This window comes from Enhydra lutris, unplaced genomic scaffold, assembly GCF_002288905.1.
Source record: "Enhydra lutris kenyoni isolate GAN:26980312 unplaced genomic scaffold, ASM228890v2 scaffoldscaffold23, whole genome shotgun sequence".
Classification (NCBI taxonomy): domain Eukaryota; kingdom Metazoa; phylum Chordata; class Mammalia; order Carnivora; family Mustelidae; genus Enhydra; species Enhydra lutris.
Window position 1 is genome coordinate 1,058,034 of NW_019154107.1, and position 13,955 is coordinate 1,071,988.

Sequence of the window (13,955 nt, forward strand, 5' to 3'; positions counted from 1 at the left end):
GCTCTGCGCTAAGACGGAAGCGTTGTCTGTGCGAGGGTGCGCCACTCGGCTCCCGGGCATCTGGCACCGAGCGCTCCTCATGGAAACCGCCCCCCACCCCAGGTGCAGGAGGAGATACCGCCCCCCCCGCAGGGTGGTCACCGCATGTGGGGGTAGGGGGCCCAGGCCTTCCGGAGGGACTTCCTGCTCCGGTCCCCAAACAACAGTTGGCCCAGCTATAAGGAGAGTTGGCACCTCCCCTGCCTGTGTGTGTGTGTGTGTGTGTGTGTGTGTGTGCGCGCGCGCGCTACATCTAGAAAATGTGGGGTTTTTTTTTTTCTATATAAGGCAGAAGAAATCTCTAATTCATAAGGAGCCAGGATAAAAGCCTTGAAACCACAAGCCAGAGTTAACTGCAAGCAGTTTTCTCAATCTCGGCAAGAGCGGATACTGTCACACAAAGGTAGCTCTGCCAACAAAACAACAAGAGCCCTAGAAAGCAACAAGGCGCAAGGAAACCGAACTTCCACAGAACGACAGAGTTGTTCTATTTGGTAAATGGTTTGGTCCACTACAGACTAGTGGACAGACTACATCCCGGTAAGACGCTCCCCTTGTCAAGGTCCGTTCCTGCTGCAGGAAGGCTCTCCCCGTCTTTACATGTGTCACTAGCACCGCCGACTGATTGCAGGAACTCTCAGCGAGAGCCGGTGGAAGCTGGCTTCTCCGTTCACACTGCACTCAAAAGGGGACCAGTTTCCAATTCCTCTCAGACTCCGAGACCAGATGTTGCAGCAAATGTTACAGCGAAGCGAACCTAGACGGGGATCCTGTGGCGCTCCTGAGGGGAGCACAGGACTCCTGCTCGGACAGACACTGGTTTCAGGTCCACTGCTGCCACCTCCTCCCGGCCAGGGTTTCTGATGGGACATGCTTCTGCACCAATACAGGGGACCCTGGGGAACAGAAGGTTCCCAACGACGCTAGGGGGCAAGCGACAGTCTCAGGGCACCAAGACCCTACTGCATCTGGCAGCCTGAATTGGGCAGCAGTTCCTGCAAATGAGAAGCCACTGCCTTCGTTAGGTAGGTCATTGTCCCATAGGCCCCACTTGGAGCACTGTCATAAAAGAAGTGGCAAATGCCCGTGGCTTGGTCTTTGTCCAGGGTGTCCATGGCTCCAATCGACATCTGCAGCGGGAAGACCGAGGCAAAGAATGAACAGACTTCCTTCCCTCTCTGGCCCTGGGAGGACCGTATGTGCTGGAAGCCAGCAGCCCCCAGAGAAGGGCTCTAAGCCCAAGGGCAGGAGCCACGAGTGCCCGGAAAGGGACATCCAGTCTCTCCTCTGGGTACTACACTGCTCCCGTGTGCCCTTGTCTGCAGCGCGTCTCTGACTCCAGGACGGCTCCTCCCACCTCAGCTCCGGCTGCAGGGTAAGTAGTTGGTTTACCCAGGGTCCCACCCATAGCAAGTCATGTTTTTGCCAAAACCTAGGCCCAAACGAGTCTCTCCATTTCCAAAGATCTTTAGACTTCCCGAGTGGCCACTGTGCCATTTTCTAACCAACAAGTTGACGGTTTTTTTTTCACCATCTGTGATGACGTTTTCTTTGAGAATATTCTTTCCTACTGGACACAGAAGCCTCAGCCTTGACAGAGACAGATACCAGCCCGGCTGCTACCTTGCCTCTGTCCCCACCTCGGCTGAGGGGGGGGGTGACAGGGCAGGCCTGGGCATACCCACCTGGTCGTGCAGGAACAGCTGGTTGGCCGTCCGCACGATCTGGTCCACGTGGATGACGCCCCCGATGCTGTTCACATCGGTGTCCGAGAGCAGCGTCAGCACCATGATGGCCTCCACCAGCAGTTGCCGGTACTCGGGCTGCGGCACGCGGTTCAGCACCGACTCCACGTGCACGGCAAACTTGATCTCCTGGGGGGTCATCTGCCAAAGGGACCAGCGGAGGGGTCAGGAGGGAGCGGAGGACAGCCAGCCCTGCTCCCTGCATGGGCCGCAGCACCCGCAGCCTCCAGGGCTCGGCCCGAATGCTGCTTCCTTTCTGGCCACATTCTTGATGCCGGCAGCCGGAACCCTCTGGAGCGGGAGGCCGACAACTTCACGGTGGGGGGTGGAGTTGGCCTTGTCCTCACTTGATTTACCTACCCCAATAGACTGGGACATCCAGGGGACAGGGCCCTCTGCTCATTCCTTTCTATCCCGGCATATAGCACCGGGTCTCGGGCGCGGTAAAAACTCAGTTTGTGAAAGAATGAGTAGGGGAAAGGAAAGCAGGAAGGTGACTGTTCTCGGCAGAAGGGGCTGGAGAAGGCTGCACAGCTTTGCTCTTAACGGTGCTTTCAAGGGCAAAGGTAAAGCTCTCGACAAATCTGTGGCATGGGAAGCACGCCCTTGCGCACTGCGGGGAGACCCGCCGTAGGTGGGCACCGGGCTTTCCCCATCCTACCTCTCTCGTCGTTGACGACGGCAGCACGTACCCATCGATGGACAGACCGTGGCACTGGAGGCAGAACACAGCACGGTTCGGTCAGACTCCGGCGCCGGGTAAGTGTGCACACGCGTTCACACACACTCCAGTCACTCTGCTCTGGAAACCCACACGCGGGCTGCACACGCCAGACTGCTCGCGTTATTTTTAGAGCGCTTGTTCTCACTGCCTACAGGCTGTGTTTTCGATGGAGCAATTCTAGGGAAGCAGCAGGCGGCATTCAGATCGCACACGAACAATGCCCCAGGGAGCTGCTGGGTCCTCTGGAAGCTCCGAGTTTCACTTGGCAACTGGGCCCTGGTGGCGGCGAGGCCCCCTTCAGGGCCATATAAAGGGAGATTTTCATGGCTCCTGCTGGCGCAGTGATACTTCTGTGCCTTTGCAGGCATCTATTTTTGAGATTACTATAATAAGCACCAATCACAAAAGACTCGAGCACGTGCACAGACACGCACACCCTCGTATAGAAATAGCCAGCGCCGGCTCAACACAAAATGCTTTTTCATAATAAAAGTGTCTTGGTATTGAACCAGGAGAGGTCTGGGTGGAAGCGTAGGATGCCCCAGGAAGAGTGCGGAGCTTTTCTAGGAAGTTCGTTCTAGTCTAATTCGAATTGGCTGCCTTCTCAATGCCAGGGGTCGGCAGGCCCAGGACAGGGGGTACAGCAAATGCCCACGCCTCCGGAGCAGAGGTGGAGGAAGGAGAAACCGAGGCCCTTGTGGGCTCTGAGGGCGTTGCTGCTGTGTGCGGACCAGCCGCCTGAGGACAGGGCCCACTCGGACCTCCCCGTGCTCAGCGCCGTGAAGGCCTCTGTCCCTACGAAGCAGAGTCGCTAAAGCTCGCTACTGGCCCGGGGGCCGCTGCCCCAGCAACAGAGCAGCTGAAACGTGCTGTGCCTTTGGGAAGGCGGTTGTCGCACGTGCTCTTTTGGGATGACTTTCCTCTCCTCGCCTGTGGTGTGATGAGCTAACAAAAATAGTTTAAAAAAAAAAAAAAAAAAACAACAAAACACCAGTCCTCCCCATGGTTCTTAATTTGCACCGAAGCTTTTAACTGCGCTTTTAACTTTTAATGTGCCTGGGTGCAAGGAAAGACGAGCTGTCGCAGGACCCTGGGGGACACACAAATGCCCTGGGGGGGGGGGGTGTGCAGAGCAAAGGGGTGTGGCTTCCACCACTGCCCCCTCCTTGGTCACGCACGCGTGCAGCCTCCGCTGCGTTCTGGTGTGTGCAGGGCAGGCTGTGGCTTCTGATGACCTCCGCTGATATTTTCATGGCCTCGGGCAGCCCGAGAACTGCAGCCTTGTCAGCTGGCCGCAGGCATGGGGGCAGCTGGTGCAATGGGGTGGGGCTGGGGTCCCCATCCTCTAGGAGCAGAGGCAGCCCTACGGAGGTGGGTTTGTGCTTCAGGACACCCGGAGCCTGACATGGGGCCCTGCAGCCCCAGGAGATGTGTGTATCACGTTGCTGAATGGTACAGATGCCACCACCAGGCACACGTGGGAGGCTAAGGCCTGGGGGTGCCACTGCAGGTCACCTGTGTCACAGTGTTGTCATCAAAAGCCTTCCCCGCCTTATCCCACTTTTGTCTATCTTGGCTTTTCTATGTTCCTGAAATAGGTCAAAGGTGGTCCCACAGAGCTTGCGCTGCCCCTGATCTGACATGCTGTGGCTTCAGCCAGCCATTCTCAGGCGGGACGATCTGCTGCCCAGGGGACACTTGGCAATGTCCAGAGATAGTTTTGGTTGTCACAACTGGAGGGTGGGTGTGGGGGGGCATCCAGTGCATGGAGGCCAGGGATGTTGCCTAATGTCCCACGATGCAAAGAGCTCCCACAAAAAAAGAATTACTCGGCCCCGAATGTCAACAGAGCCCAACGTCAGAGGGGAAGGAACCCTGCTCTAGGCTGGGGGCTCCCCAAGCTCAGGGGCCAAGTCTGCTCACTCTGCAGGGACCACCATACTTCACAAAGGAAGTCGGGGGGGGGGTGCCTCGTTTCCCTGGGAGGGTGTGTCCCCAGCGACAAGGCTGGTGGAATGCAGTCCAGTGGCCAAGCTTACCTTCTGAAGGATCTTCCACACCTTCTGGTAGAATCCCACAGGGACCCTGTTGATGGCTCCGTCCAGCCTTCTCCTGCGGAGCCACTGGCCCTGGCGCTCCCCCCAGCCAATGTGGTGCCCGCCCGAGTCTGATGATGATGTGCCAGTGGGTGAGGATGGGGTGCTGGACCTCTGCAAGACACAGGGAGCGTGGCCTTCAGAATCCGCAGAGCCGGAACCCCACAGGACTACTAGCCCTCATGAGGGAGGACTCTGCTGATTCTTCAAAACAGAGACCATAGGCCCAGAAGGAACATAGTTCCTTGTTTGGACTCTGGCTATTTCCTGCAGCTGGATTCATTCTTTCCTATACAGGCTGGCTACTGATCTCCTTTCGTGTACTCCTCCCAGCCCCTGAGAGGTGGTACAACACCAAAGGACCCTGACCTGACCACGGGGAGGCCAAGCAGGCCAGAGCGCAGCCCCTGGGGTCAGACTGTGACTCCCAAGTCAATGCCGCTGCATCCACCCAGTCGCTCTGGGCCTTGGCCTCCCCTGTCCAATGGGTCACAGTCACACCTGCTGCGGGGAGCCGTGAGCACTCACTGCAGGAAGACACAGAAAACCCTGAAAGCGCACCTGCCTTGAGGTAAGGGCACACGGGACTCAGCTGTCCCTGCCAAGGCCCTCTGGCATCACCGCACGAGGGAGGCAAGAGCAAGCCCAGGCCAGTAAAGGCCAAAGTGGCCACTTTACTTGCACAGTGCCCCACAGAGGCAGTGGTCATCTCCCTGTCCGGCAGGTGCTGCAGACAAGGCAACACAGCATACGGGGGAAGGGGGAGAGGGGTGGCTTTGGAGGCAAAGAGAAAGAGTAAAGGCTGGGAATCCTTATTTAGTAGCGAGGCCTCTGAGATGACGGTATATTCTCCCCCCAACCCCATCCCTTTGAATCCCTTTGTTTGCCTGTTCTTGGCCCGGGGCTCCACCCTAACCGGGGAGCATGACAGCCGCCGAGCTGGAACACAGGCTTTGCTGAAGCAGAGGGCGCATGTCATCCCATTCCCTCCTCCTGGCCGGAGGCTGGCCTTATTCTGGCCTTCCGGAGCCAAGCGCTGGGGCAGGGCCAGCACTTCCGCTTCTGGCCTCAGGAGCCAGCAGGCCCGCCCACGACTGCAGATGCAGCGCCCAGAGGCACCCAGTGGAGGCCTGGAGCTCGGGCTTTCCGTGCTGGCTTTGGGGGGGGGAAGGGGGGGGGGGGGGGGGAGGGGGGGAGGGGGGGGGGGGTATGGCAAGGCTCACAACCTGCTTTCTGCCAGAGGATAGGGTCTTACTTGCCCATCTACAGGGCAGCAGAGATTAACTGTCATCCTCTTGTGCTATCTTGCTCCGACCTAGCTGGTACCTTCATTTCTCAATGCACAACCTCGAACTTAAAGGTTTAAAAATGAAATCCAAATGGCGAGCATGCTAGCAGGCCAGGGGGCAGTTTTCCCTATGTACTCATTCTGACTTCATCGGAGCTTATTTTGAAAAGGCTGTTAGGCTGGGTTATTCCATGGGGCTCATTACTGCCATTTAAATACGGCAACAATTAGATACAAATAAAAGTAATTACAGCCGCACTCATCAATGACTCAGCTGGTTTTCTCCTTCTAGTTTCAAGAGGAAGATTAAGACTCGCTTCTGCAATTAGAATATTTCCTACCCCTCAGGCTAAGCCAGGGTGTTGTGAGTACAAGGTGCTCATCAACACGTGTAGGCCCTGGCTCACCACCACAGCTCAGAAGAAAGGCATAGAACTAGTACCCCGAAGCTTCCAGAAGCTCCTGGACAAAGCTCAAATCAAGAACTTCTCGGCTTTCCTTCTAGACCCTCTTCATAATGACATTCAAATGAAAACTCTTAAACCTGTTCAAAGCTGTGGGAGTTAGGGATGAGGTAGGTGCACGAGAAGGACAACAAGAGCATTCAGTCACCACGAACGCAGAGGCGGTGAGGAGGACAGTCGGGATGCGTGGTTTACCGCGGACTTGGAGGAATGCACACTGCTGGACATGGCCTGGCTCACAGAAAACAGCTATAAAACAGAGTCCGCTCAGTCATGTGCAGTGACACCGAAGGACACAAGCAGACAGGAGGAACACAGAACAACACCAAGAACCCCCGCGGAAAGAAGGCGCAGAGGAGGCAGGCGGGCAGGCAGAAGTTTCCACTCACCGTCCAGGCCCAGAGCCCCAGATGCCAGCCCATGCAGAGCTCAGGGCTCCATGCCACGGGGGACTTTGGAAATTATCTTTCTCGGGAGGATGAAATGTTACCCATTCTAGTCCTAGCAGGAGATGCCTTATCAAGTTAGGACACAATTTATTTTCCAAAGTCCCAGCCACAAAGCATTAATCTTTAAGAGTTGTGAAAATCAGGGTGCCCAGGTGGCTCAGTGGGTTAAGCCTCTGCCTTCAGCTCAGGTCATGACTCCAGGGTTCTGGGATCAAGCCCCGCATCGGGCTCTCAGCGGCAAGCCTGCTTCCCCTGCTCTCTGCCTGCCTCTCTGCCTGCTTGTGACCTCTGACAATAAAAAAAATCTAAAAAAAAAAAAAAAAAAGTTGTGAAAATCTGTAGAAATCAATAAAATATCTGCCCATAACCAGCACTTAGCATCTGGCCCTACTGGCATTAAATAGATATTTATTAAATGAACACGTAAGAGCAGGCTGATGACCTTTGCCCAAACAAATATTTCCTCATCTAAAAATCTATAACATATCCTTAACTCGCATGGGGATAGTGCCTGGGCACAAACCGTGCATCCGTGGGCTTCTTGCAAAAGTGAGTCAAAATTTAAAATGTTAAGGCATCTATAAAATTTTGGAGAGAGAATAATGTATTTCCTTGATGTAAGGGGCCAAATAGAAAACTTGTTGCGGAATCTAAACCTAGCAACGTTGATCATTTTGTCCCAGAAGATACAAGGACAGTACTAAATGGAGGCGGGAGCCAGCCATATTCACCCAGAGCGAGCCACAGTCGGGGTCTGGTGCCACCGAGTGGCTAGCAAAGGAAGATGTTTGCAAAGTTGGTTCCTGACTTGGAAAGAACCTAAGGTAGCAGCAGAGACAACATGGAGAATGTGCATGTCACTCTCCCAAGTCCTCGATGCTCGCTCGCTCACTCACACGGCACTGAATCCTGGGGAATGTGCTTCAGACTTTCTGGAGGAAAGTGGAGGAAATGGGTCCCAAAGGTGCCTGGAAAGAACGGTATCCATACACTGTTTTCCTTCCAGGGTTAAATTCCCCCAGGCAGTGTGGGGACAGGGATGGCGGTATTCTTTCTAGTCATATAATCAGTGACCATGTTTTACTTTTCTCTACTTCCCTTTTTTTGCATAGAAACTCCTGGCAAGGCAGAGCCCAGAACCACGTCTCACAAAGCCTCTTATTAAACCCAAGAGCTCGGTAAATGGATTTATGGTAAGGCCACCTCTCCTGCTCTGCCTGCCCGCCACAGCCCGAGAAGTCACCTCCACCCAAGCAGATTTGATGGGCAAAATCACTCTCCATATTCGCGGCCTTGCTTTCCACATTCAAGCCAGAAAGAACACAAATCTGAACACACTCAAAGCACACATGTGAAGGACAGGACAAGACAATGTTTCACCTGGTCGTCAGCACTAAATCGCCTAGTCATCTGAAAGTAAAAATACGTCAGGACATAAACAAAAGCCAGTTTCAAATCAAGGATGCCCTACTTCTATCAACCTCTTGGAAATCCAGGAGTGTACCGGCCCAGCTGCTGGGTGTGACCCACGAGTGCCTCAGGGACTCAATCTACTGAGTCATCATCTGACACGGAGAAGAGAATCTGAGTACATTTCTCACTCGGGTCGTGGTCAGAAGGACACTCTGCTTCCTCTTACAGACCAGGTAAGTTCTAGCCCCGTCCCTGGCAAACGAGGACTGAAGAGCTATGGCCTTGAGATCCTGGGGGGTCACTTCAGAAGGAAGTTCTGGGGGGTACCTAGGTGGCTCAGTGGGTTGAGCCTCTGCCTTTGGATCAGGTCATGATCTCAGGGTTCTGGGATCGAGCCCCACATCGGACTCTCTGCTCAGCAGGGAGCCTGATTCCCCCTCCCTCTCTCTCTCTGCCTACTTGTGATCTCTGTCAAATAAATAAAATCTTAAAAAAAAATAAAAAAAAAATAAAAGAAGGAATTTCTGGTGAGGTAAAAAGTGAACCGAGAAGAGAGACACCAGTGGATGGTGGCAAACCCAGGTATCATGAGCATGAGCATCCTGTTCTATTTCTACCTTCTTCGTGCTATGTCATCTGAAGGACACATTTCACGGCAAGATGATTCAGTTACATTTTGCACGACTCTACTTTTGGAATAGCTGTGGCCCTCCACCAAGAAAGTGTGGTTCTCGGCAACAGAGACCAACACGGGTAAGGGTGTTTTCTGGAATGTTCACAGAATTTTTAGATATCTGGGTAGAGTGTGTTCAGATTTCAGGACAGCAGGGATTGCACATCCTCTACAAAGAGCACCGTGCAGGCCCTGGGTTTCTAGCACTTTCTGAGGTGAGCCCAGGTATGACAACCACTTCTTTCCCAGCACTGCCACCAAGAGTCCTGTCTTACCTGTTTCATCTCGCTCCTCAGCCTGTTAATGCCACTCCTCTCGGTTTTGGTGACCCCAGTGTGTCCCACTTCATGGATGGAGATGGCAGGGCTGGATGTGGAGGAATGGATAGGTCGCACTGGAGGGGAGATACACACACGGCTCTTAGAAACTACTAGCGTCCACCCTAAGGGAGGAATACATGCCCTGTGCTTATTTTTATCCACCTCTAGCTCTCCCACTTGATGAAAAACTCCAGAAGAAGACGGCCTCCTCCGCCCCAGCCAGTGCTCTCTGGCATGGCACCTGCTACACGACCCCGGCCCCAAAGGTGCCGGAGTCAAGGGCTGAAAAGGTGAACATCACTTAAGCAGCACAAAAAAAAACAACAGAGTGGCCATAAAATCCTTTAATGAATTAGGTTTTTTTTTTTTTTTAAATTTCCTCTCCAAAAGCACACCTTCCTTGTAGAAAAAGTAAGACCCCCCCCCCCCCACTATGGGACCTTGGGGGCTGGAGAGGAAGTCCTCGGAGAAGAAGCCAACGGAGGGCTGCAGGCGGAGGAGACCTGGCTGCCTTAGGCCCGGCACGCTCTTGCCGGCACATGAGGGGCGGGGTGGCTCCCGTCAGTCACCTCACTTTCAACCTGCTATGGCAGCCTCCGGACTCGGGGCTATGTGTGCCCCGCCCCTCCCCGTGTACCACTTCCCAGTGCTTGGGCCGCAGCAATCATTCTGAAGGCAGGTGTGATCATGTCCTACACGCTCGGAGTCCTTCCAGGCCTACCTCTGCCTTCAGGATGAAGCCCTCCTGCCGAGTCCCACCTGCCACCCCCGCCCCAGTGCCCCGAGCCCTGCACTCCTGGGCAGCTACACGGGGCTGGTCCCACCTGCCCCCCACCCCCCAGCTCCGCACTCCTGGCCAGCCACAAAGTGCTGCACGTTTGCACGTGCTGCCCCCTCCCATCCCACCTGCTCCTCTACAAACCCAGCTCAACGGTCACGTCCTCAGAGCGGCTTCCCCTGAGTGCCCAGCCTTCCCACCCGACCCCCACTGAAGCCACAGAGTGAAGGGTGTCGTCTAGGACAGTGGAGATGACTAAGAAGCCAGCAGATACCAACATTTAAAGGACAGCAGGGAGGAAGGACACCAGGAAGGTAGAGAACAGAAGCCAGAAGCTACAGCAGGGCCTGTATAGGGTGGGCAGAGCTGGAGATATCTCCAACATCTCAGGCTTTAACCAAAATTCTGAGACTGTTTGAGTTTCCTAACTTACAAAAATTGAACAAAGACAGAAGACAATTAACAAATGATGTTATGTGTAAAAAGACGGCAATTAGCCTTGCTTGCAATTAGACGTATTTATAGCTTTCAAGTGATATTACTCTGTTCTCAATTTTGTAAGCATCTATAGCTTTAGATCTAATACCAAAATTTTCGTAATTATCTGTGTCAAACCCCGTATATTATTTTCATGAGCAGGAACACATAAAATATTTATCTTGCATATTTACATTTCAAGGACTGTGCATTTGAATAGAACTGAAAATTACTTTTGGAAAAGGATCTCAAGCACTCCTCCTTCAGGAAAGGAGAAAAGCGACCAAAACACATCTGATTGCACGATGCCGTCTTTGTTTGCTGGCTGGTGTGCACTCTGGGGAAAAAATATGAAGTACCCGATGTCCTTCTTATTAAATAAAAAGAATGACAGCCCACATGGCATTTCTTTGGCTTGATGAAATAAATTTGCCAATGTGTCTGCAAATCATTTTGCTTTATTATGAGGGGGAGAAATGATAATTACTTCAATTATAATTAGGGAGCATTTGAGAACAGAATTCCACCAGGACTCGGGCGATTATACTTCCTAGCACAGCAAACAAGGTTCTGGTACAGATCAGAATGGAGTGAGCAAAATGGAGAGAAGCAACCTCAGCAAGAAGGTGCTAGAAGTGGAGGGCTCTGCTCGCCTGAACGGTAGTGGGGGTCTGCTTGAGAGTGCTTCGAGCCAAACCAAGGGCAGGGTCACCTCACCCCCTCCTCACACGTGTGCACAAGTGACAGCGGAGGGAGGGAGGGGGCAGGCCAGGGCACATGCCACACCCACATGAGACAACAGCACTAGCAGCAGGTCGGTGAGAGGTCGTACGTAGAGGCCGACAAGCTGAAATCTGGAACCTAGGACTGTACCTCCCCGTAAAGTAGGAATCTGACCCTTGTAAGTTCTGTCCATAACCACAGTTTCAGGAGCCCCTGGGCCCGCCAGCCCGGCCCCCTCCGGTCCCCCCAAATGGTGAACTGAGCATTTACTCACTGCTTCTCTCGACGCCAAACTCTTTTCCACTGAGAATATGGTGCAGGAGGCTTTTCATGTCGAAAGGGCTGAGGTTCATCAAACTTTCAGAAGCTTCTTCTCCTACAAATACACACCTTTTAAGTGTCTCTGACACAGGGCTGGTGGCACGTACAGGCAGGTGGGCCTGGGGGAGGTGGTGACAAAGGCCACTGTGGCGGGTCTCCCTGCTCAGGATGCCCTCACTACCAGTTCAGGGCTGAACGGGGCTGCTCCTCGATGATTCTAACCTGCGGTTTCAATACTCGGACACGTCATTTTTCACACTGTGATGATTCCCAGTGTTGGAGCGCATCTCACCGTTCACTTACATCTCTAAATTGGCAGGGTGACTCCCGGGGAGAGGTGCTAGGAAGTGAGGGATGGCCTCTCGCTGTAAGGACATACAGTAGGAACTTAGCTACAGACGCAGGGCCCAAGACCCTCGTGCCTCACTCTCCCTGACGCGTGAAAGTCCGCGTCTACGTGACAGAACCTGGGAAAGCATGAGCACAAGCAAAGGCCCAGAAGCCCTGCTTCCAAAACCCTTGGGCAGGCTCCCCGTGGGGCAGGGTGAGAGGGGCGGGAACCCCTACCGACAGTCCAGTTGCACACATCGTACCTGAGCAGTTCAGGCTCCGTGCCAGCTCCGTGGCCATCACCTGAATGATCAGTCCGATCCGGAGTCTGAGCATCTCCACGAAGAGGCTGGGTTGCGCCCTGACGTACATGGCCAGGTAGACCACAATCTCCTGAGGCAGACACACACGCGGGCGGCGTTGCAGAGACCGGCTGCCGGGGGAGAGGCCCCTGCGCCTGGAGGAAGGCAGCCGCCCCACACCTCTCCAGCCCCCAGACCTGTGTGAGGACAGCGATGCTGATGTCCTGCCCACTGGCTTCGTAGATGAGTTTTGTGAGCTCCTCGGGGGGCAGGGGACTAGAAAGAAGCATTAAGACACAAGCACCGTGAGAGATGCCTAGGAGGGGGGCCGCCCTGCCCTCCACAGAAGAGCCTTATTTTCCCGTGGGAGGCTCCCAAGTGACAGGGTTTTTAAAAAGACCCTCTTCCTGGGGCGCCTGCGTGGCTCAGTCGGGTGAGTATCCAACTCTTGATTTCGGCTTAGGTCATGGTCTCGGGGTGGTGGGACTAAGCCCCGCGTAGGGCTCCCTGCTCAGCGCAGAGTCTGCTTGTCCCTCTCCTTCTGCTCCCTGCACCCCCGGCTCGTGCTCTTGCTCTCTCTCAACTAAGTAAATCTTTAAAACAAACAAAAAAAGACCCTCTTCCTGAGTGGTGGATGGCACAGATGCTCTCAACACAGTCCCACAGGGCCCCACAAATGTCAGGTCACCAGGCTGAAGGCTTACGCAGAGATAGTCTTCTCCCGTGGCTCTGGCGGCAGGCCCACCGTGAGCTGCTTCTGGTGTGACAGCAGGTCCGTGCAGGCCTAATCACATAGGGAAAAGGGTGAGGGCCACGGTGACAGTGGGGGGAGAGGGGGGGTAGTTAGCAAAGCCAACAGGGAAGTGTCACCACCCATAAGACCATAAATTTACCTTGACAAACTTTATGACCCACATTGCCGTTCATTTGAAAATTCACGTATAGACCCTAGACTGAGCAACCCAGGCAAGGCTGGGGCCCTGTGAGCTCTGTGGCCTGGGCCTGGCCCTGCAGGACCCTCTAGGGTACTTGGCACCCACCCAGCAGAGCAACACACTGCATACTCAGCTATTCCACAAGGGAGATGGGCTGCCGTGAGTCCAAAGATACCAATGTTAAGGGTTAAAGTCTTCAGTTGTCAGTCTCCCCATTATTCACGTACAATAAACACCTGTCGCCTTAACGGTAACACTGCACTCTAATGTCTTAGAAAGCAGATCTGGGTTTTGCAGGACCTCGGGGTTAAAACATTAATCACGATTGCACTGCAGATGGGCAGAATTAAGAACGCTGCGTGGAAGGGTTGCCAGGCCCCAGAGCATTTTCATTTTATTTCTTGGTAAACCTTCTTCTGCAGCTAAAAAGGAACCAAACTAATCAACTTGAATTTCATTTCCTTTGTTTGCCCTCCAAGAGCAGTGGGAGGCCAGGAGAGGAGGGCCTGTTCCATCCGTGTTTTTGATAACTGCTTTTCTCTACAAATAGGAGGTGCTCGCTTCCAGCTTTACAACAGAAAGAGGGCACGGGGCTGGAAAGAACACACGGAAGGCCCGAGTGCGCCTGCTCTGACCTCTGCCAGGACCTCCACTTTCTTCCTGAGCAGGCCAGAGATATAGCGGATCAAACCCCACTCCTGGTTCAAGCCAGCTTTCCTGTAGAGCTCGCTGAGGAGGTTGTGAACCGTGACCCCGTGTTGTCCGGAAAGATTTGTGTCCCAGCTGGGGCCCCTGTCGAGAGAGAGAAAACCCCGTAAGTGTGGCCTGCAATGCTTACGGGCCGGATTCTCTTGCAGCAGAGCTCACTTGGCAGGGAA

At 54.0% G+C, this 13,955-nt stretch overlaps 1 protein-coding gene across 2 annotated transcripts in view; it reads right to left on the reverse strand.

Moving 5' to 3' along the window:
- Nucleotides 1-521: 521 nt before the first annotated feature.
- The window catches only part of LOC111150499 (phosphorylase kinase regulatory subunit alpha 2), a 75,455-nt gene continuing 62,021 nt past the window's right edge, over nt 522-13,955 (reverse strand). Inside the window, exons 22-32 of one of the 2 annotated variants that reach the window (XM_022507979.1) lie at nt 13,713-13,869; nt 12,847-12,926; nt 12,340-12,418; nt 12,104-12,233; nt 11,464-11,565; nt 9,167-9,285; nt 8,186-8,215; nt 4,548-4,718; nt 2,446-2,499; nt 1,725-1,925; nt 522-1,169 (exon numbers count right to left, since the gene is read on the reverse strand). In XM_022507979.1, the coding sequence (XP_022363687.1) occupies nt 999-1,169; nt 1,725-1,925; nt 2,446-2,499; nt 4,548-4,718; nt 8,186-8,215; nt 9,167-9,285; nt 11,464-11,565; nt 12,104-12,233; nt 12,340-12,418; nt 12,847-12,926; nt 13,713-13,869 (1,294 nt within the window). In that variant the 3' untranslated portion in view covers nt 522-998. The remainder of the gene's footprint in view (nt 1,170-1,724; nt 1,926-2,445; nt 2,500-4,547; nt 4,719-8,185; nt 8,216-9,166; nt 9,286-11,463; nt 11,566-12,103; nt 12,234-12,339; nt 12,419-12,846; nt 12,927-13,712; nt 13,870-13,955) is intronic. The other variant, XM_022507980.1, reaches the window with a different exon arrangement.